Source organism: Sciurus vulgaris (genome assembly GCF_902686455.1).
Source record: "Sciurus vulgaris genome assembly, chromosome: 16".
NCBI lineage: Eukaryota > Metazoa > Chordata > Mammalia > Rodentia > Sciuridae > Sciurus > Sciurus vulgaris.
Genome location: NC_136477.1, coordinates 43907702 through 43931768, shown reverse-complemented (window position 1 = coordinate 43931768; position 24067 = coordinate 43907702). Strand labels below are relative to the sequence as shown.

The window sequence follows — 24067 nt, the reverse complement described above, 5'->3', positions numbered from 1 at the left end:
CTTTCCTTTTTTAAAACTAATTCTTCAAACCCACTATGCACATACTTAGAATACATCTCAGTTGCACTAGCAGTACTTCAGTTACTCTAGTCATCTAAGGCAAGTGGCTATCATATTAGATAGAACAGTCCCACCATATTTAGAATTTAGAAATTTAATATAAAAATTCTTTAAGTCTTCTAAAAATACTGGAACTTTCGCATATCAATACATAACATCCCCGTTCTCTTTATTTTAAATAGGATTGTTGATGGAATTGAAGATGGAAATAGCAGTGAAGAAAGTCAGACTTTTGACTTTGGTTCTGAACGAATCAGGTCGGAGCCCAGAATTTCTCCTCCTCTTGGGGGTAAGCTCTTTATTTACTCTTGTCTGAAGGAGTGATATTTCTTTTTAACTTGTAATGTTTGGTATTGGCTTTGGGGTAGTGTTAGTAGTCTCAAATTTCTGCTGTTCAATAAATAATACCTATGATGTCCTATTATAAATTCAAACTAATTCACAAAAACATTACCTAGAGGAAATTCTATAATGGTTGTGCACTGTAGGTATATTGGCTATATTAGCCAATTTATCCGGTAAGAGGTTAGGTACTTAAAATTTGTCCAAGGATAACAATTTCAGAAGGATTTACGTAAGTTGGAAATGATAGAGAACTTTTGGAAACACTCACCTCTAATGATGATGAATTAATGTAAAGATTACCCAACCCAAACCCAGGGGTCTCTCTCTCTCTCTCTCTCTCTCTCTCTCTCTCTCTCTCTCTCTCTCTCTCTCTCTCTCTCTCTCTCTCCCTCCCTCCCTCCCTCCCTACCCTTTTTCTTTCTTTCTTTAGTTTATTGACCATAGAAAGGAGGAGTCAATCAACACACTGATGGCCAGAAATGACAAACTCTAAAGACATACTTGTATTTGGCACAGAGACACCAATGAACAATGTCAAATACGCATAGGTAACCCAAAATGGTTTACCAGCAAACTACCACATACAAAAACAGCAATCCCCTGCCTACCCTCTTCTCCCCTTTCCACCAAATTTGACATGCTTTTATTAGGATCTCCTGCTAATTAGCAAATCCTTTTATGGACAAAGCTAAGTCCAAGAAAGACACTTAAATATACCTTTTGGAGTGGAGATATCTCTGGTAGACTATCAATTATTTCATCTCTCTCCACAATCCTTTCCAGCAATCATTACCTTCTAGTGAAACAAGAAGTCTTTATAAGACTTCTTGCAGTAGGGGAAAGGGTGCAAGAGCAGAAGGAATACAATCTTGATTCACTAATTCAATTTAATTACATGCATTGATTATTACTCTTGGGATAACAATCAAAGAAATAAGCCAATGGTGAGTCTCAACTACAAGTTTTGTTTTTCTTTTTGTTTTTGGCTTACCTGAAGACAATGCCCAGAACCTCATCATGTTTATCCACCTATTTCTATTTTTACTACCTCTTAGCTTCCCCCTTTCCCTCTACCCCATCACCCATTCAGGCAACAAATTTTATTTATTATACCCCTAAATATCTTGTTAATTCTGCCAAGACTTTCTATTCTTACTGCCACCATCTTTTCCTGGTCACATTCACCTCTTGCCTATATTGCGGCCAAAGTCTCCTATTCTAGACTCACACTGTTTTGCATACAGAGTAAAGTTCTTAAAAATACAAATTTATCTGTAATAACTGTACTCTGATGCTTAACACCATAAAATGATTTCCCTTAGTATGAAATCCAAGCCTACAGCCCATATTTTTAAGTGTCTCTTTTCCAGCTAGATTCTAAGCTCTGTAAGGGTCAATTATATTTTCTTTATTCATAAATCTCTCCCATAAAGAGATGTTGGTTTATTTCATATGACCAGCAATCATTGGTTAGCTCTGCAAATCATCTCTGTAAAACCAACTCTCAGTTCTTTGCTTCAGACTCTTTTGAGTGATTTTATTTCCCCCACAAACAAGTTACTCAAAATTGATAAGAATTAGTATTGTTACCTATAAAGGAGGTGGCAGGGGAGAGGCAGGGGTGGGTGGAGTGGAGATTTTCCAGCTAGTACTGGTTTATCTATACTTTTTGACCAAGACAAAAGAAGAACATAAGTAAAGAAAAAGTTAAACCAGACACAGTGGTACACACCTGTAATCCTAGCTGCTCAGGAAGCTGAAACAGGAGTATCACAGGTTCAAAGTCAGCATCAGCAACTTAGCAAAGAGGCTCTAAGCCACTTAGCCAGATCCTGTCTCAAAATAAAAAGAGTTGGGGATATGGTTTAGGGGTTAAGCACCTGTGGATTCAATCCCTGGTTTAAAAAAAAAAAAAAGAAAGAAAGAAAGAGAGGGAGGGAGGGAGGAAGAGAGAGAGAGAGGAAGAGAGAGAGAAAGAGAAAGAAAGAGAGACAGAGAAAGGAGAAGAAAAACTAAGAAATGGGAGAGATTACCTTTTAGACTAACATGGAAAGAAACAGAAAACATGCAGAAGAAATCCATACCTGAAAATGTTCTAATGGCCATAGAAATCAACGTTTGGAAAGGAGAGAGGAAAAGAAATGAGCACAGACTGATATATTTTTAAAGAATGTATCATCTTAGAACACAGTGGTAATTGTGCTCAGGAGAATCATGGTAGCCATAGTCATGACCATGTTGTGTGCCTGGTTCTAAAGAGTATTTCAAGTGGTACCCAGAGAAGAACAAGAAGCTTGACTGATCTTGGGAAAGATAGGACACACAGTGCGTACATATCAAGGAAGGTTTAGGATAATGAATAGGTCTTCCTTCCGTATTCCTGTTGCCCCAATCCTCAAATGTGAAGTTTATTTCTTAAGAACTCATGCTGTATGTGTCTTCTTACAGACCCAGAGATTGGAGCTGCTGTTCTCTTCATCAAAGCAGAGGAGACCAAGCAGCAAATAAATAAACTCAACAGTGAGGTATGGAACTCTTCTTTGGTTTTGCTAGAGCAGTAAGAGAAACTATAAAACCTAGTTAGCAGCAGAAGCAGTATAAGATAATGGTTATAAGCATGTGCTCCTGTGTTAATCCATCATGGTGAATCTCTACTTAGCTTCATATGAACTCTGTGACCTTTGACAAGTCACTTACCTTCTCTCAAGCTCCATTTTCTCATGTGTAGGAAGGGGGAAATAATAATGGCTACCTTTTGGTCTATTGTGAAATTAAGCGAAATACTCTAGGTAAATCATTTAGCATAAAATAAGTGCTAAATACATGACAACTATTGTAATTATTATAAATATAATGATATTTAATTGCATTTCCACTTTTTGTGTTGGAAATTAAAGCAAGATCATTAGTTCACAAAATACTGCTTCTCAGATCAATCACATGATCCAAATTCTGCTCTTATCTCTAACACATATTTGCTGTGTAACCTTGAATACTTTAACTTTCTAGATCACTATCTGTCCATGTTAAATCAGGTAATTGTTTAAACAACTTTATTAAAGTATATGTATATATCATAAGATTCACCCATTTTCAGTATATAATTCAATGATTTTTAGCAACTTACATTGAGTGATTCAACCATCACCTTAAATCAGTTATAGAATATGTCATCTCTCTCCAATAATATATCATAAAAATTATACTTAATTCCTATTCCCATGTCCAGCCCTAGCTGGCCATTTAGTTACTTTCTGTTTTGATTTAAAAAAAAAAAATTCTTTTCTTCCCATTTCATATACAGAAAGAAACAAATTTGTTTCTTGATTTTTTACCTTAATTTGAATTTCTTCCCCCAACTGGTAAACTAAAACAAATTCTGAGACAACTGGATGCAGCTAATTATTTGAGAGGTGATCTAGGAAGTATGATTAAAAAAAGAGAAGACAGAAAATATTTTGAAGGCAAAATATAAAGTTGTGTTAATGAGATAGTTAAACCTATGGACAACTGGTTCCCAATCCTTATGGAGACCTCTCAGAGACTGTAGGACAACTAAAAATTGTTTCACAAAGAAGCATAGAAGAGTTGGGGCTCTTTATGCAGGCCTAGCTGCCAAGGAGACTAGAAAAACTCCTCAGGAGGAAGATGCAGAAGCACCTTCAGGGTGACCTTGGAAAGGGCATGTGGGTACTTATAGTGTAATAGAATTCCCCTTCAAGGACTGAAGCTATATGAAGACATCTTGGGGGAAAATGGAACCATATGAGGGTCTAAATGAGATTTTTAAAACTGAAATTCATATTATGACAATTAACTTCCAATTATCTGTATTAATGGAAGACTGGGTAGCTTGTCATAAAATCCCAAGTTTTCTCTTAAACCTGTATTTCTTCAGCTTAATGAAGATTTATGTTTAGCTGCCATCTCTGCTTCCACACTTGATGTCTCTGGAAGTGAGATTGCAGCTAACAAGAAATAAGAAAGCCAAAGGGCAGACTAACAAGGCAAAAAAGGAAAACTTGGAGATCCGCTAACTGAATTGAAAGTTCTTAAAGCATAAGGACTTGGCCAGACACTGGATCACCCAAACAATCTCTCGTTAAAAAATACATCAAAAACGAAACAAAGCAAGTTGACCAACGTGCTGGATAACTGCACAGTAACTTTCTATTGAATAGTTTCTCTCAGCTATTGTTCCCATCGTTTTATGGTTTTAACAGCTAATTAACCTATTTCTGAGCTCAAATATCAAAGTTAGTAATTCTTCAGTGGGGTGGGGGGAGTGTTTGCATCTTGACCTCTTAAGGTCGATAATTTTTATAAGTAGATGAACACAGATAATTTCTTCCAAGTTAGGGCTATAAATCTACATACTATATCATTTTCCTTTGACAACACAGACCAATGGTAGATCTGATAAAACAGATAACTCATTGCAAACCAAAATATTTCCCCAGTGTGATTATGTTTTCATGATTGTTTTTCTAGTGAGATGACAGAAATGTTTTTATCCTGTCATACACTGAAATAAAAAGGCCAAGATAAAATACCAGTGGTCCAATTATCCTTCCATAAAGAATTAATTTCTCTTTAAAGTGAAATATCTGATTTCCTCATGATTGAAACATAAACAGAAAACTCTTTTTCCTTTACACATAATGTATACAATCCTGATCCACTGGGTAGTACATTAAAACTCACTAAGACAGGCAAAATGGAAATACAAACGGCTTCAAACTATAAAAATCACCCCTCTTCTAACCCCCTATTTGTGTTTTCCTCACAATGTTGTTTATGTAGAAAACAGATTTTAAGTCCAAGCCTCATGTTCCATTTTGCCTATTTCCTAGTACTCACCTGTGTGATAAGTTGATTGCTCTACTTAATTGTTTATTCTATTCTTAGTAACAAGCAAGAAAATAATACTAAAACACGGAGGATATGTTGCATGAAAATAATTCCACCTCCAAAAGGGCAACTCCAGATATATGTGGGGCATTGTGTGAGGTCGAAGAGCACTGCAGAGTTCTTATTCCGATGTTTGTTTTCAGATTTAAGCAAAAAAAAGAATTTCTCATTGATGTCTAGATTTCATAATCATAATTGCCTGGCAAAATACAGAACGAACTTAGGAAAGGAATAACGTTGGTCGAAAACCTACATTCACAGAACTGTTAAGAGAGTTTTAAAGATGTAGGGCAGCAACTAATATTAGCATGCTTTGGACAGCATTGCTCTTGCTTTACGGCGGAGTAAGAGTGTGACTCTGAGGAAACTCTTTGAAAATAACAACAAAAAGTCACCGTGGGAGTGATGGGTTGTGTAAATCAAATGCTCCATTTCTGAAAAGGTTTCTAGGTAAGGGTGAGAGCGTGCTCTCGTTTCTGAAATCTGGCTGACCCAGAAAGACATTGTGGCAACATCTGCCAAGAGAAACTGCTCTGGCACAGCAGGCATAAAGTACAAAACAAATTTTTGGGGGGGAAAGAGTCGTCGTTTTAGAGGGAGGCAGATATCTTGATCTTTATTCTGTGACTTACAGGTGTTTGCCTTTCCTAAGTTTATATATTTTTCTTCTGTGAACTGGTAATAAAATCTGCAATTGGCTGGATGGGGTGGCACATGCCTGTAATACTGGCAGCTCAGAAGACTGAGGCAGGAGAATCTCAAGGTCAAAGCCAGCCTGAGCAATGGGAGACCTTGTCTCAAAATGAACAAGGGCTGGGGTTGTGGCTCAAGGTTAGAACATCCCTGGGTTCAATCCTCACTAATACAGATGGAAAGCGGAGGGGAGAGTAAAATCTGTAATAGAAGGCAGTTGTGACCACTAATACCATATGTAAAGCTTCCCCTTAGTAGTCAATATGTACTGATTCCTTCCTCCAAAGGTTATGCTTCGACTCAACAAAGCATGACTCTCATGGAAGCCTACTCCTAATACCTATCAATGTCCAGTACATAGACACAGAGGAAAGAAGATTAACTCATGTTTATGGAATAAAATGAAAATGAATGAATTTAAGAACATATCTGATTGTAGAAACGATGACTTTCACCTAAGAAACTTTCCTTTTTTGCTACAGAAATATTCAATACGAAATTAGAATAGAAAATGATATGACAGATTGTTTATGTTTCTTTGCATCTTGGTTTAAAAAGTATGGTGTAAAATAACCACCGTATTAATTTTAAAAACACTATGCTGCAAGAATTCTAGATTTAAGGGAAAAAGCCACAGCACAACCATTTAACAATGCTTAACCATTGTCTAATATTACAACCAATATATTAATTGCAAAACAATGATTAGAGCAGGAATAAAAAAAAGCTACCAAGCTTAACTGAAGGAAAAGCAGAACCATATCTACATTTTCAAAATAAGAGAATTCAGGTAGCTTGTTAAATCATCCTTGCTCACCAAAGTGTGCTTTGGTTCTGATTGGCATGTTTTAATATTTTGTTTTGTATGTTTTAATATTTTGTTTTGTAAAGGAGCTATAGTAAATTTTATTCCTTTCTTATCCATCTTGAATCCTAAATACATATTAAAGGAGAATGAAATGTGTAACATACCTAAACAGAAAATGAACTTTGTTGTATATTTAAATATAACAAAACTTATGATGATCCTTTTAGAAACTAGTCTATTAACTTTAAAAAAAAAATTCACTGAGATATAATTAATGTATTATACAATTCACCATTTAAAGTGTAACATTTGATGGCTTTTAGTGTAGTCACAGAACTGAACACCCATTGCCATGATCAATTTTAGAACATTTCATTATCCACAAAGAAGCCCCACCCCACACAGATAACCTCTATCCCAACTACAGTGCCCCCTCTCCAGGCAACAACCATTAGTCTACATTTAGTGCCTGTAGGTTTGCCTGTGCTATACATTTCACACAGACAGAATCATCAATATGTGATCCTTTGTGATTGGCTTTTTTTCAACAGCATGGTGCTTTCAAGATTCACCATATTGCTGCATATATTGGTACTTTATTCCTTTTATTGCTAAATAATATTCCAATGTATGAATACATTACATTTTGTGTATCCGTTCATCAATCAATGAACATTTGCATTGTTATCATTTGGGGCCGATAGAATAATGCCACTTACAAACATTGTTTTGTGTGGACACATTTTCATTTTTCTGGGATACACACCTAAAGGTAGAATTGCTGAATCATGTGGTAGCTCTATGTTTAAAAGCTGAAGGAACTACCAGACTCTTTTCCAAAGCAATTGCAATATTTTATATTCCCAGCAGTAGTATGTGAAGATTCCAAACTCTCTGATTGCTTGCTGACCATTTTACTTACTATTATCTAACTTTTTAAAATCATAGTCATACTAGTATATGTGAAGGGATATCTCATCATGGTCTTAATTTGCCTCTTCCTGATAACTAATAATAATGCACATCATTTCATGGATGTGTTGGTCACTTACATATCTTCTTTGTAGAATGGTCTATTCAGATCCTTTACTCATTTTAAAATGGGGTTGTATTTTTATTATTGAATAAGACGTCTTTACATATTCTATCTACAAGTCATTTATCAGGCTGGGGATGTAGCTCATGGAAGAGAACTTGCCCAGCACATATGAGGCCCTGAGTCTATTCCCCAGTAACATTTTTTAAAAAGTCTCTTTTCAAATATATGATTTGCAATTTTCTTCTCTCATTTTGTAATTTTAATTTGACTTGCCTGATGGTATCCTTTGAAGCACAAAAGTATTAATTTTGATGATACCCTATTTTTTTTATTTTGCTCCTTCTGATTTGGAGTCATATATAAGAAACCATTACCCATTCACAGTCATGAATATTTATTTCTGTTTTCTTTCAAGAGTTTTATAGGTGCCTGCTCCTACATTTAGGTCTTTGATTCATTTTCAATTAACTTTTATAAATGGTATCCAGGATGGGTCAAATTTCATTTAAATTCTCTGTGTCTGAATATCCGGTTCTCATAACACCATTTTTTAAAAACACTATGCTTTCTCCATTGAGCACTCTTAACACTTTTCAGTAACCAACTGACCATAAAGATGAGGGTTTATCTCTGGACTCTTAATTCCATTCTGTTGATCTATGTCTGCTTACCAGTACCATGCTACCTTGATTACTATAGCTTCATAGAAGGTTTTGAAATGGGGAAGTGTGGGGTCTTCCATCTTTATTTATCTCTTTCAAGATTGCCTTGACTATGCCGAGTCCCTTGCAATCCTATATGAATTTTAGAATAAGCTAATCAATTTCTACAAAGAAGACAGTTGGGATTCCAAGAGTGAAAGTGTCGAGTCTGTAGAACATTTTGGGGAATATTATCCTCTCAATAATAATGTCTTCTGATTAATGAACATGGGATTTTTCCCCCATTTGTTTAAATGTTCTTCAATTTCTTCCAGCAGTATTTTGTACTTTTTAGTGTATAACTTTGCAGCTCCTTGTTTAAATTTATTCCTTAATATTCTAGAATTTTGATGCTATTGTAAACAGAAATATATTCTTAATTTCATTTTTGGATAATGCTCATTGCTAGCCTACACATTTACAGTTGATCTGGGCATGATTAGCTTATATCCAGTGGTTTCTTTAGTACTTTTCTATGCCAGATGATGTCACCTGAAAACGGAGATAGTTTCTTCCCAATTTTATTACCTTTTCTTGTCTAATTTCCTCGGTTAAACTATCAGTACAATGTTAAACAGAAATGAAGAGACACTCTTTCTTGTTCCTTATCTGAGATAGCAATCTTTTAATTTTTCATCATAGGATTCAATGTTAGCTGTGAGATATTCATAAATGACATTTATCAAATTGAAGAAATTCAACTTGTACTCCTAGTTTATTGACTTTTATCATGAAATTTTGTCAAGTGCTCTTTCTGTATCTGTTGAGATGATGTGGGTTTTGTACCTTATTAATACAGTGTATTCACATTACTTGACTTTTGAAGTATAGATCAGCCTTCCATTCCTGAGATAAATCCCACTGTTCATTATATATAATCTTTTTAATATATGACTGAATTCTATTTGCTAGTATTCTGTTGAAAAATTTTTTCATGTATGCTCCTGAGAGATATCTGTCTGTAATTTTCTTGTGATTTCTGTTTGGCTTTGGAATCAGAGTAAGACCAATCATATAGAATGAATTACAAAGTATTTTCCCCTGTGTTTTGGAAGCATTGTTAATTCTTCTTAAATGTTTGGTATAATTCATCTGCAAAATCATCTGTTCCTGGACCTTCTTTTTGGAAAGTTTTTTTTAATTACTAATCTGATTACTTCTTGTAGGTCTTTTAAATTGTTTTTTTTTTTTTTTTTCTTGAGTTTTGGTAGTTTGTACTTTTGTTGGAATTTGCCTTATTCATCTAATTATCAAACTTCTTAATATATAGTGTTTGTAATATCCCTTTATGATCCTTGTCAGTTCTGAAAGGTTGTAACAACAGCTGAACTTTTAATCATTTCAAAAAGTTGAGTTTTATTTTACTTTTGGTTAGTCTAGGAAAAGCTTTGCCAATTTTATTAATGTTTTCTAAAGCCAAATTTTAATTTTGATTATTTTCCATTATGTTTCTATTCTATATTTCCTCTATTTTCTGTTCTAGTCCTATGATTTCCTTTCTTTTGTTTCCTTTGAATTTAGTTTGCTCTTTTTTTTCCCAATACTCCAAGGTGGGAGAGTAGGTTTTCAGTTTTAGGCCTTTTTTCCTTACTTTCTTTTGCTCTATTTATTCAATAAAGGCACTTAGAGCTACAAATTTCCTTCTAAGCCCTGTTTTAGCAAAATAAGCTTTGGTGTGCTGTGCTTTTAGTTTCATTACTCTCAAATTATTTTCTGATTTTCCCTGTGATGTCATCTTTAAATCACTTATTATTTAATAATATGGTTATTAATGTTCACATATTTGTGAATTTTTCAAATTTCTTTTGTATTTTTATCAACTTACAATTTCACTTCTTCAACTCAATACATCACTGATATGCCAACTTTCTCAAGTATAAACTAGACAACTACTGATGATCTCTCTCTCTCTCAGTGGAAGCATTTCATTATTTGTATTTATTTAAGTGGATATCATATGATATATTTAATTGGAAAAATCCTGGCATTCAATTTTGAGTAAAATTAAATAGAAGGAAAAAATTTCCTATTAACTTTTGGGTGTTATGGTAGATATTACTAGTGTTTGCCAGTATTCAGTTTTTCATTTCTTCTGATGAACAAAGAAGATTACATTTTCTTGCCCCTTGAAATTCTCTGTGCCCATCGAATTAGTTCTGGTTAATTAAATATGAAAGAAATGATGCGCATATCTTTAAAGTCAAACAATTCTCTGTTTTGCTCTTGAAATAGAACATTCCAGATGGTGGTGCCCCTGTTTCCTTTCATTAGCTATGAGTGATTTTAAATATAGAAATTGATATGATAACAATAGTTATATCATCCATATTTAGCAAATAATATCATGTCACCTTTTTAAGATGTTAGATTTTAAAGAAATTAAAGTTTTTATATATTTAAAGGCTCTTCTTTCTTGTTTCATGAAATGATAGAACTCAAGAAAAAGGGAAATTCTTTTCAAGAAAAATTGAAAATGAAAAGTCTTTTTTTTTTTTTTTTTGGAAATTAAGACTCATCAAAGGAAACTATCAGTAATGTGAAGAGACAGCCGACAGAGTGGGGGAAAATCTTTGCCACTCATACTACAGATAGAGCACTAATTTCCAAAATATATAAAGAACTCAAAAAACTCTACACCAAGAATACAAATAATCCAATCAACAAATGGGCTAAGGAAATGAATAGACACTTCACAGAAGATGTACAAGCAATCAACAGATATATGAAAAAATGTTCAACATCTCTAGTAATAAGAGAAATGCAAATCAAAACTACCCTAAGATTCCATCTCACCCCAATTAGAATGGTGATTATCAAGAATACAAGCAACAGCAGGTGTTGGAGAGGATGTAGGGAAAAAGGTACACTCATACATTGCTGGTGGGGTTGCAAATTAGTGCAGCCACTCTGGAAAGCAGTGTGGAGATTCCTCAGAAAGCTTGGAATGGAACCACCATTTGACCCAGCTATCCCACTCCTTGGCCTATACCCAAACGACTTAAAATCAGCATACTACAGAGATACAGTCACATCAATGTTGATTGCTGCTCAATTCAGCATAGCCAGATTGTGGAACCAACCTAGATGTCCTTCAATTGATGAATGGATAAAGAAACTGTGGCATATATATACAATGGAATATTACTCTGCCATAAAGAATGATAAAATTATGGCATTTGCAGGCAAATGTATGAAATTGGAGAATATCATGCTAAGTGAGATAAGCCAATCTCAAAAAACCAAAGGAAGAATGATCTCGCTGATAAGCGGATGATGGCATATAATGGGGGGTGGGAGGGGTTAGCATTAGGGTTAGAATTAGTTTTAGGGTTAGGGTTAGGGAGGCAGGCAAGAATGTAGGAAGGAAGGACTGTATAGAGGGAAAAGAGGGGTGGGGGAGTGGAGGGGAAGGGGAAAAATGGCAGAATGAATCAAACAACATTGCCCTGTGTAAATTTATGATTACACAAATGGTATGCCTTGACTCCATGTACAGAGATAAAGTATCCCATTTGTTTACAATTAAAAAAATTAATAAAAAAAAAGAAAAAGAAATTAAGACTAAGGAAACAAAACAAAACAAAAAAAGACTAAGAAACAACATAAGAACAAGTATAATACTTCGTGGGAAATAGAAAGTGAAAGAAAGAAAATTTAAAGCATCTAATCTACATGAAGAGACTTTTTTAAAAAAAGAATTTAAGGAAAACTGACAAATATTGAAGATAAAGAAGTTCTAACAGACAAAAAGTAGAAATTTCTCTGAAGAAGAAATTCAAATTAAGGGAAGCAAATAGACACTAAATTATGATTCAGTAATTTAAAAAATTGAAACTACATAATGAATTACACATTCTAGTGGAATTACTAGAATCTAGTAAAGGAAAAAAAATCACCTGGTCAAGAAATGTCTTGTGGAAGACTTACTGAGGTAGCCATACTTGTAAAAAGAGGAAGTAGCATATAAAATACATAAGATGCTTAAGAAAATGTTAAAGGTTTTATAGCCAGTGAAATTGACCATCAAGAAGCAAACTTTTACCAACATACAAGAATTCAGGGAATATTGTTCCCATAAGCATTTCCTAAAGAGTACACCAGAGAACAAGATTTCATAAAAATAAAATGACTTGAAAGACACTGTCATAAGGATAAGATCATTTACCTTGAATATGTACTCATTTACAGAACCAAATGAGAGTTAAAGGAAAGAAAGCATAAGTTGGCAAGGGTCATTATGTTCTGATAATATATAGCAGAACCCTTGAAAAAAAAAATAGTTGCAGAGAATGAGAAGAGAATATACCAAAATATTTTAACTATTTTCTGTGATCATAATTTTTAATGATTTTCTACTATTGATATACTGAGACTTTTCTGTGTACAAAAGCAAATGAGTCATTAGGGAATATTCTAATTTCATCATCTTCTATACATCAATAACCAGAATTCACATTGTGGAAGAAAGAAGATACAGATGTAACAAAAGAATCATGAACCCAGGCAATATCATATGCACAAATGCATCTCGAAGTTATTTCAACAAGAAGGGGTAAAAAAAAATGAACAATCCAATAACTGAACATTTCAAGTGTCTAGTCTCTGGTTTTAAAATACAATTTCCCACTAAAAGAAACCTGCATTCCTTGAGTAAATGACCATTTCCTTCTCTGGGGCATGATACCTACATGATGAGTGTGGAACACCTGAGTATTCCCAACAGCAAGAATGCTGTCACAGAACCTGTGAGGGTGAGATTGTAAGAATCCAGGAGCTAACAAAAAGTCTCACACTTGATTAATCTGGGCCTCAGTAAGAATGAGAAATACAATAGACTAAAACATATAAAATATGCTGAAATTTATGAATTCATCATGATTAAACAAAACTAATTGGTCAACTTTAGAGACAGGGAAACTATGTTATTTACAACTGATTTTCTTAATTTATTTTTTTATTTTTATTTTTACAGACTGCATTTTGATTCATTGTACACAAATGGGGCACAACATTTTCATTTCTATGGTTATACACGATGTAGATTCACCATTCATGTAATCATACATGTACATAGGGTAATAATGTCTATCTCAGTCCACTATCTTTCCTTCCCCCACCCCCTCACACCCCATTCTCCTCTACACAACCCAAGGTTCCTCCATTCTTCTCTTGCCCTGCCCTCACCACCCCCCTTATCATCCACTTATCAGAGAAAACATTTGGCCTTTGGTTTTTTTGGCTTGGCTTGCTTCACTTAGCATGATATTCTCCTACTCCATCCATTTACCAGTAAATGCCATAATTTTATTCTTCTTTATAGATTAGTAATATTCCACTGTGTATAGACACCAGAGTTTCTTTCTCCATTCATCAATTGAAGGGCATCTAGGTTGGTTCCACAATCTAGCTGTTGTAAATTGAGCAGCTATAAACATTGATGTGGCTGCGTCACTGTAGTATGCTGATTTTAAGTTTTTAGAGTATAAGCCAGTGGGTGGGATAGCTGGGTCAAATGGTGGACCCATTCCAAGTTTTCTGAGGAATGTCCATACTGCTTTCCAATGTGGCTGAACCAATTTGCAAGTCCATCAGCAATGTGTGAGTGTGCCTTTTCCCCCATATCCACACCAACACTTATTATTGCTTGTGTTCTTGATAATAGTCATTCTAATTGGAGTTAAATGAAATCTTAGGGTGGTTTTAATTTGCATTTCTCTAATAACTAGAGATGATGAGCACTTTTTCATATATTTATTGATCACCTGTATATCTTCTTCTGTGAAATGTCTGCCCAGTTCCTTAGCCCATTTATTGATTGGGTTCTTTGTATTTTTGGAGTAAAATTTTTTAAGTTCTTTATAAATTTTGGAAATTAGTGGTCTATCTGAAGTGTATATGTAAAAGATTTTCTCCCACTCTGAAGGCTCCCTTTTCACATTATTGATTGTTTCCTTTGCTGAGAAAAAGCTTTTTAGTTTGAATCCATCCCATTTATTGATTCTTGTTTTTATTTCTTGTGCTCTTGGGGACTTGTTAAGGAAGTCTGGTCTTAAGCCAATATGATGAAGGTTCAGGCCTATTTTTCTTCTGTTTGGAGAAGGGTCTCAGGTCTAATTCCTAAATTCTTGATCTATTTTGAGTTGAGTTTTGTATAGGGTGAGAAATAGGGGTTTAATTTCATTTTACTGCATATAGATTTCCAGTTTTGCCAGCACCATTTGTTGAAGAGGCTATCTTTTCTCCATTGCATGTTTTTGGCACCTTTGTCTAGTATGAGGTGACTGCATTTATGTGGGCTTGTCTCCATGTCTTCTATTCTGTACCATTTGTCTGCCTGTCTGTTTTGTTACCAATACCATGCCATTTTTGTTACTATTGCTCTGTAGTAGAGTTTAAGATCTGGTATGGTGATACCTCTTGCTTCGCTCTTCCTGTCCAGGATTGCTTTGGCTATTCTGGGTCTTTTGTTCTTCTAGATGAATTTCATGATTGCTTTCTCGATTTCTATGAGGAATGTTATTGGGATTTTAATTGGAATTGTATTAAAGTTTTATTTAGATTTAAACCTAACCTTTGTAAATATGGCCATTTTGATAATATTAATTCTGCCTATCCAAGAACATGGGAGATCTTTCCATATTCTAAGGTTTTCTGTACTTCCTTTGTTTAGTGTTCCGTAGTTTTTATTGTAGAGGTCTTTCACTTCTTTTGTTAGATGGATTCCCAAGTACTTTACTTTTTTTTTTTTTTTTTTTTTTTTTTTTTGAGGCTATTTTCAATGGAGTCGTTTTCTTAAATTCTTTCAGAGGATTCATCACTTATGAATCGAAACGCATTAGATTTATGTGTGTTGATTTTATATCCTTCTATTTTGCTGAATTTATTTATTAGTTCTAGAAGTTTTCTGGTGGAGTGTTTTGGATCCTCTAAATATAGAATCATGTCATTGGCAAATAGTGATAGCTTGAGTTCTTCTTTTCCTATTCATAACCCTTTAATTTCTTTGATCTGTCTAATTGCTCTGGTTAGTGTTTCAAGCACAATGTTGAATAGAAGTGGAGAAAGCGGAAATCCCTGCTTCATTCCAGTTTTTAGAGGGAATGCTTTCAGTTTTTCTCCATTAAGAATGATGTTGGCCATGGGCTTAGCATAGATAGCCTTTACAATGTTGAGGTATGTTCCTACTATTCCTGTTTTTTCTAGTGTTTTGAGCATGAAGGGGTGTTGTGTTTTGTCAGATGCTTTCTCTGCATCTATTGAAATAATCATATGACTCTTAACCTTAAGTCTGTTGATATGATGAATTACATTTATTGATTTCCAGATGTTGAACCAACCTTGCATCCCCAGGATGAGCCCCACTTGACTGTGGTGCACTATCTTCTCAATATGTTTTTGTATGGGATTTTCCAGAATTTTGTCAAGAATTTTTGCATCTATGTTCATCAGAGATATTGGTCTAAAGTTTTCTTTCCTTGATGTATCTTTGTCTGGTTTGGAATCAGAGTGATACTAGCTTCATAGAATGAATTTGGAAGGGTTTCCTCCTTTTCTATTTCCTGGAATACTTTGAGGAGTATTGATATAAGTTCTTCTTTGAAGGTCTTGTAGAACTCAGCTGAGAATCCATTTGGTCCCGGGTTTTTCTTGGCTTTTGATGGCTTCTTCTGTTTCCTTGCTTGAAATTGATCTGTTTGAATTGTGCATGATTCAATTTGGGAGGATCATATGTCTCTAGAAATTTGTTGATGTCTTTGAGGTTTTCTATTTTGTTGGAGTATATATTTTCAAAGTAGCTTCTAATTATGTATTTTAATGGTGACTGTCACGATAGTTCCTTTTTCATCATGAAGGTTAGTAATTTGAGTTTTCTCTCTCCTTTCCTTGTTAGTGTGGCTAAAGGTTTTTCTATTTTGTTGACTTTTTCAAAGAACCAACTTTTTGTTTTGTCAATTTTTTTGAATTGTTTCTTTTGTTTCAATTTCATTGATTTTAGCTCTGATTTTAATTATTTCCTGTCTTCTACTACTTTTGGTGGTGCTCCATTCTTCTTTTTCTAGTGCTTTAAGATGTTATGTTAGGTCATTTAGTTGTTGACTTTTTATCCTTGTCTTAAATGTGCTCCATGCTATGAATTTACCTCTTAGTACTGCTTTCATAGTGTCCCAGAGATTGTGATATGTTGTATTGTTGTTCTCTTTTACCTCTAAGAATGTTTTTATCTCCTCCCTGATGTTTCTGTTATCCATTCTTCCTTCAATAGCATGTTATTTAGCCTCCAGGTATTGGAGAAGTTTCTTATTATATCATTGATTTTTATTATATCATTGATACCTAATTTCATTTCATTATGATATGATAGAATACAATGTAGTATCTATATTTTTTTTGTATTCACTAAGGACTGCTTTGTGGCATAGCATATGGTCTATTTTAGTGAAGGATCCATATGCTAGAGAAGATCTATCCAGCAGTGACAACAGTGTATTAAAGGCACCCAGAATTATTTGTTGTGGTCTATTTGATTCCTGGAATTAAGAAGAATTTGTTCGATGTACATGAATGTGCTATTGTTTGGGGCATAAATACTGATGATTGTTATGTCTTCCTGATTTATGGTTCCCTTAAGCAGTATGTGATGTCCTTCTTTATCCCTTCTGACCAACTATGGCTTGAAGGCCACTTAATCTGATAAAGGATGGAAACCCCTACATTTTTTACTGAGTCCATGTGTGTTGTATGTTTTTTCCCATCCTTTCACCTTTAGTCTGTGGATGTCTTTTCTTTGAGATTAGTTTCTTGAAGGCAGAGTATTGTTGGGTCTTTATTTTTAATCTAATCTGCCAGTCTATGTCTTTTGATTGATGAGTTTGGGGTTATTACTGAGATATAATTTGTATGCCTAGTCATGTTGGCTTATTTTTTGGTTTTTAACTTGGCTTGGTTTTTTCCTTTGACTTTTCCTTTAGGGTTGTTCCTCCCTTTGCTGGCCTACATTGCTGGTTTTCATTTTCTCCTCATGGAATATTTTGCTGAAAATGTTCTCTAGTCCAGACTCTCTATTTGTAAATTCTTTTAACTTTTGTTTATCATGGAAGGATTTTATTTCATCTTCAAATCTGAAGTTTAGTTTTGCTAGGTATAAGATTCTTGGCTGGCAACCATGTTCTTTCAGAACTTGAAATATATGGTTCTAGATCCTTCTAGCTTTTAGAGTCTGGGCTGAGAAATCTGCTGATATCCATATTGGTTTCCCCCTAAATGTAATCTGATGCTTTTCTCTCACAGTCATTAAAATTCTATCTTTATTTTGGATGTTAGGCATTTTCATTATAATGTTCCCTGGTGTGGATCTGTTGTAATTTTGTACATTTGGTATTCTGTAAATTTCTCATAGTTGATTTTCCATTTCACTGTTGGGGGCTGAGCCATGTTGGCGGCGCCAGGATGGCGCCTGATCACATCGGCAGCGAGGAGGTTAATAGACATAAGCACACTCAGGTGATTTTCTCGTCCACGCACACAATGTATGCGCATGTGTTCTCGAGCACTAATTGCCTGCTCCAGCGTCTGGCCTAATCTTTGCGTAAGAGGCGTGGCCCTGCTCTCCGCATCCTGGAGGTGATATAAGCGTAGGCGGAGCGAGACAGAGACAGCAGCCATTAGAAGCAGCCAGAGGAAAAAACACGCACAGCAGCCATTACCAGAAAAGCGGTAGCAGAAGACACGTGGTGCAGCAATAGCCAGAGAAGAAGACACGCCACAGCAGTCATTAGCAGAAAAGCAGGAGGAGAAGGACACACGTGCGAGTAGGGGCAGCGGCGGAAGGCAGATCGCGGAACGGAGAAAAGCCTGTCTTTCAAAGTTTCTCTCTTGAGCAAAGTTTCTTTCTCTCTGATAAGCGGGGTCTCTCTCTCTCTCCTCTCAAAACAAGTATCCTCTATAAATGAACAAGCAAGAAACAAAGTCTGTCTCTCTCTCCTCTCAGAGCAAGTAAACCTCATTTCCTCTATCCTCTATAACCAAGCAAGAAGGCAGTGCACTAAAGAGAAAGATAGAAGTGCCTCAGTTTCCACTCCACCTCCCGTAAGACCCGTGCAAGTTGTTGCTGCAGGCAGTGACAAATATCCATGGATTATGGAACCACAAAGAGCCAGCGACATTTCACTCTTCAGGTTTTCTGATATTATTGCATTGAACAGGTTGTTCATTCCTTTGGTTTGTATCTCTGTGCCTTCCTCAATCCCAATAATTCTTAAATTTGATCTTTTCTTGATATTCCATAGTTCTTGGAAGTTCTGTTCATGATTTCTTATCATCTTCTCTATTTGGTCAACTTCATTTTCCAGATTAAATATTTTGCCTTCATTGTCTGAGGTTCTGTCTTCCAAGTGATCTAGTTTGTTGGTGATACTTTCCATTGAGTTTTTTATTTGGTGTACTACTTCCTTCATTTCAAGGATTTTTTTTTTTTTTTTTTTCAGAATCTCTCTTTGTTGAAATGATCTTTTGCTTCCTGAAGTTGCTCTTTTGACTATTTATTGGAGTAATAGTTCATTGCCTGTATTTGCTCTCTTATCTCATCCTTTGCTTCATGAATCATTTTAATTATGTATATTCTGAACTCCTTTTCTGACATTTCTTCTACCATGCTGTCATTGGAGTCTATTAATAATAGAATCTTGGTTTGTTTGGAACACTTTCTTCCCTTGTTTTTTCATGTTGTTCATGTATCTTCCCCTCTACCAGTGCAGATCTGGGGTATTGATGTTTCCCCCTGATAGTGGCCCTGCAGGTTTCCAAAACCTCTTCTTTAAGGGGGAGATCAATGTTAGCAGCACCCAGTACAAACAATACGCAGCCCTAAACCAAATAGCCCCTATGAAGACATTAACTGTATTGTCAAAATAAACAGAGAGGATGAGTTCAATTATTATCTACAGTATAAACAATAGATTTGCAATGAGGTCTACAGTCTCTAATGTTGGACAAAGAGGATGGGAAGGGGTGCAGGATGTAACTGTTAATGGAATTAAAAAAGAGTATATTGAAGTACTAGATCATAGGAAGCATGAAAGCAGAATCAAAAGAAGTTAGTTGTTAGCAAGAGAAAAGGGAGAGAGAGAGAGTGTGAGGAAACAGGTAAACAAAAGGAAAATAGAGCAAGTAAAATAAAGAAATAAAAACAAAATTTTTCAAAAAGCAGAAAAAAATCTACACTGTAACAGTCATATACTATTCAAACCTCCCAGTTTTCAGTAGCCTGATGCATGAGAGATACCTGACAGTGAGTTTCCAGTCTCCAGCAGGCATCTCAGGATGGGATTGGCCCCATCTAAAGATGGCAGCTTCCACTTCCAGGATAATCCAAGATGGCTGCACTGGCTTCCAAATGTGTTGGCAAACGGGGAGGTGCAGCACGGGTCATGGGCGCCAAGTCCATGTGTGGTGTGATCAGTCAGTCTGGGAGTGTCCTGGAGGTAGGGCATGGTCAGTCAGGCTGAGGGGTCCTGTGGGTACTGTGACAATGGACTTCCAGGCAACAGCAGGCAGCTGGTGATCTGCTGGCAGCTTGTGGGCAGTCTACAGGCTACTGGTGGATGATTGGCAAGTGGACCTCATGCAGTGGGTGATGGGTAGGTGAAAGGCAAGGGATGGGGCAGACAAGAGGCAGGCAAAGCAGCAAATGCCAGATGATAGGTGGCAGTCAGTGAGTGATCTGCACTCAAAAAGTAGGAATATGCTGCAGACAGCAGATAATCACAGTGGACAAATGTGGTAAACAGCAGGGGATTGATGAGCAGCAAAGACTGCCTCACAGAGAAACAGATTTTCCTCTGCTCAAAACCCCAGTTACAGAGCAGCAAGAAGAAGCGCAGCCTCCATCTAGTCTGCCATCTTGGATCCTCTACAACTGATTTTTGTGCTAGGGAAAGCCATGCATTTTTTCTCCTTTCTTTCCTGTGTTAAGTGGGGAAGCCAGATAGCCTATGAGAAAAACATCTCTTTATAAAATTATTTCAGTTACATGAAATTATCAAATTAGACAGAATTAAAATTAGAATATCACCACTTAGCAGCTCCTAATGAATTAATGGGTCAAGGGAATACCCATCACTGCCTGCTAACATAACAGTAAGAAAGGCAACCAAAACCATATGCTTCCTAGAACTCAACTCCACCTGTGAACTTGCCAGAGGAATTGAAAAAGAAGCAGACTAAACTTGAAACTTTAAAAGACAGTACATGAGGAGTTAACCAAAAGGCCTAATTCCAAAAGAGTCAGGAACTAGATTTCACCGTATTTGTTGAACTCATATAAGCAGAGGGTAGAGCAGTGGTTACCAGGGCCTGGAAGGAGTGAGGAATGAGGAGGTGTTATCAGAGGACACAAAATTTCAGTTAAACAGGGTAAGTTCATTGTACAATAGGATGATTAGAGTTAATAACAAGCACATCGTGTATTTAAAAATTCCTGAGAAGATTTTAAATTTTTTCACTACAAAAAAGTGAAATAATTGATATGTTAATTAGCTTAAAGTAATACTGTCATAATGTATATATATCAAAACCTTATATACACCATAAGTATATATGATTTTTGTCAATTAAAAAATAAAAATTCAGAAAAGAGAATAAGAACTATTGATCTCACCCTGCTGTGTTGGTATTAATTGGAAGAAAAGCAGAATCCCAGACCTCATCCCAAATTTACTGAATCTGAATATATACTTTGTCAATATTCCCCAGATGAGTCCTATGTAAATTGAAGTTTGACAAATACTGTTGTGTACAACTGACATTCTGAAAGGAGACAGATTTATTTGGTGTGTGTTGATAGCAGTGAGACTAGCCAGATAACAATTCAGATACTAATCACACTTTGCCATAGAAACCAGAAAAACAGATGTGGAAAGCAGTCAAAGTGATAAATAATAGATTACCATAGTACAATTGAAATAATAAAGTTATGTCCAAAGGCCTGAGCTTGCAGAAATTCCAGGAAATGATTGAAGCAATCACTTTGAAGACTACAATTGGTCACTTTATATTGATAATGTCAGGCCTATCATTCTTCTGTCCTCATAATTTAAGAGCCTTCAGCTGCACCTACAATAGTAAAACCCTGGGAACTATTCCTAAGTGACCTAGGACTAGCTACTTCAACCATTCTAGCTACTTCAAACATTCTAGTTTCTCCAGCTGTAGACAAAAATCTACAAATTTTGTTAGTAATGAGATTGAGATCTTTATTTGGATGAAATGTATGCAAGTTCCAAGTATGATTATTATTTTAGCTGACAGATGAAGACTGTCACTTGATTTTGAATGCTTTGTGAAGCAAAAGACACAAGAATGAAATTGTGCTGACCATCTTTTTTGTTTTGCCTGCTTCTGGACTTTGATTGAACTTGTCTGAATCTCATGATAAATATGCAACATAACAAAGGATTAAATGAAAGACCATTTAATTACCTAAATCAGAGCTTGTAAAAATGTATAGGGGTTTGTGGCAGGATTGGTGTAATTAGCACCCCTGAATTTAGGAAAATTGTGTCTAGCAGGAAAATGTGTACACATTTGGCAAAAATTGACTGACAGGTCAAGAACTCTCCAAGCTAAGAAGATTATGTCAACAGATGCATTCCCCATCTGCTCACTGGATGCATAAAATTGGTAATCACATTTTTTTTTCTCAGCCTACCAACTAAAGTTCCAGATATACTCAGAATCCATGGATCATACCATACTAATAGCCAAGACTGGCAAAGAGAAAACATACATAAGAAAAGTTATTTTTATGTGAAACAAAAGGTATTGTAAAAGATTTATTTTTCTGGTCCTCATTAGAAACTCATATTTCTGTTCCCAAAAGGCACAATCTAAAGACACAGAACAATCAATTCATGTCTGAACCAAGAAACACAATACAACTGAAAACTGGCTCTGTATGATGTTTTAGGGAAAATAGGTCACCAGCACCACAGCTGGATTCCTTAAACATAATGTTTTTACATGTCCCATTTTTACATGATGGGGACTTCCATGAGACACACCAAATGCTAGAGGTATAGTAACACTTACTTCTGCATACAGCGCTATTAGGAGAGATTGGTGAAATTCAGTTGAAATAACAAAAACTCTGTTAAGAAGTTCATCATGCAATTTTTACTATTCATCATAATATTTGTATATCAACTAAAATGTATTGAGTACTTAATACATAGCAGTGTTTGTGCAGGGGCTTGAGCTGCTGTATAGAACATTACCTGCCCTCCCCACCCCGGCCCTCACATTGATTTTTATTTAGTTTTGATCAACGCCAGAATGCATAGCCTCACATATTCTTTTTAGAGAATCATCAGTCCATCTGACTACAATTACTAAACTTGCATTGGAAATAGAAAATCTTAAACTATGTTTTTCAATGGCTTCCGTTAGTGCTCTCACTATTTGCCACTACAAAGGTCCATGCAAGACAACACTAAAAATTGAAGATTCTTCCAGTATTAATTATGTAAAAGTATTAATAGAAATGGATTATCTTCCATGCTGAGGCAGAGGAACAGTTATGTAGATAGCTATGATCTTCATTTTCTTTGGCCTAAATATTTCCCATGCAGTAATTCTCACCTAAGTTGAGTCCCTATATTGCATTATCAAACACCCGGAATTCTGACATGATACCAGTTATATGGGGACTTAAGTTTTAACATCCATTATGTTATTTAATCCTTACAACAAAGCTCTTGTGGAAATAGGATGCAGAAGAGAAAGAAAAGTAATATTACACCAGTGGAACTAATCAAACATGAGAAGAGTGAACCAGATAGTCTGGAAGGTGGGACAACAATCAATGACTATTTCTCAAACCAACAGAAGTTCTGACAAATCCCAGATGTGACAGAAATAGAAAATTTGGGGTAGTTAGTGATTCCCTTCTTAAGCTAATGAGAAGGGGTAAGTGGGTGGATTATCATAGTTAGTGATTCCCTTCTTAAGCTAATGAGAAGGGGTAAGTGGGTGGATTATCATAGTTAGTGATTCCCTTCTTAAGCTAATGAGAAGGGGTAAGTGGGTGAATTATCATAGTTAGTGATTCCCTTCTTAAGCTAATGAGAAGGGGAAAGTGGGTGGATTATCATGGCCAGTAGACAAGTCTGTTGTCATGCAGGTATTTCTACTCATGACAGGTGGTGGTGCTCAACAAGAGGCAGATTTCCCTCAGGGTATTTAGGGTAAAAATCATGAAATAAGATTTAAAAAATTGAAGGTGATATGAACACCCAAAGAAAATTTCAAAATGGCAGGTATTTCTTTCATTTTTGCATTGCCCTCAAACCCAATGAATACCTAATGATTTGTGTGGCCAATGCATCATCCTGGGAGAACAGTGAAGGGAGGAATCTTTAGATGCCCCAAAGTTTTGGATAGAAAACTGAGCCACTTGGAAGCACAGATGGTGTTTTTATCACTTCTTCTTCCAAACAGTTGGGACTTTGGAAAGGG

General features: G+C 35.6%; 1 protein-coding gene across 1 annotated transcript in view; it reads left to right on the top strand.

The window, feature by feature from the left end:
* Positions 1-24067, top strand: part of KCNH8 (potassium voltage-gated channel subfamily H member 8) — a 401588-nt gene that overhangs the window by 371116 nt on the left and 6405 nt on the right. The window contains exons 14-15 of the mRNA XM_079115168.1: positions 243-349; positions 2854-2930. Coding sequence (XP_078971294.1) covers positions 243-349; positions 2854-2930 — 184 coding nt within the window. The remainder of the gene's footprint in view (positions 1-242; positions 350-2853; positions 2931-24067) is intronic.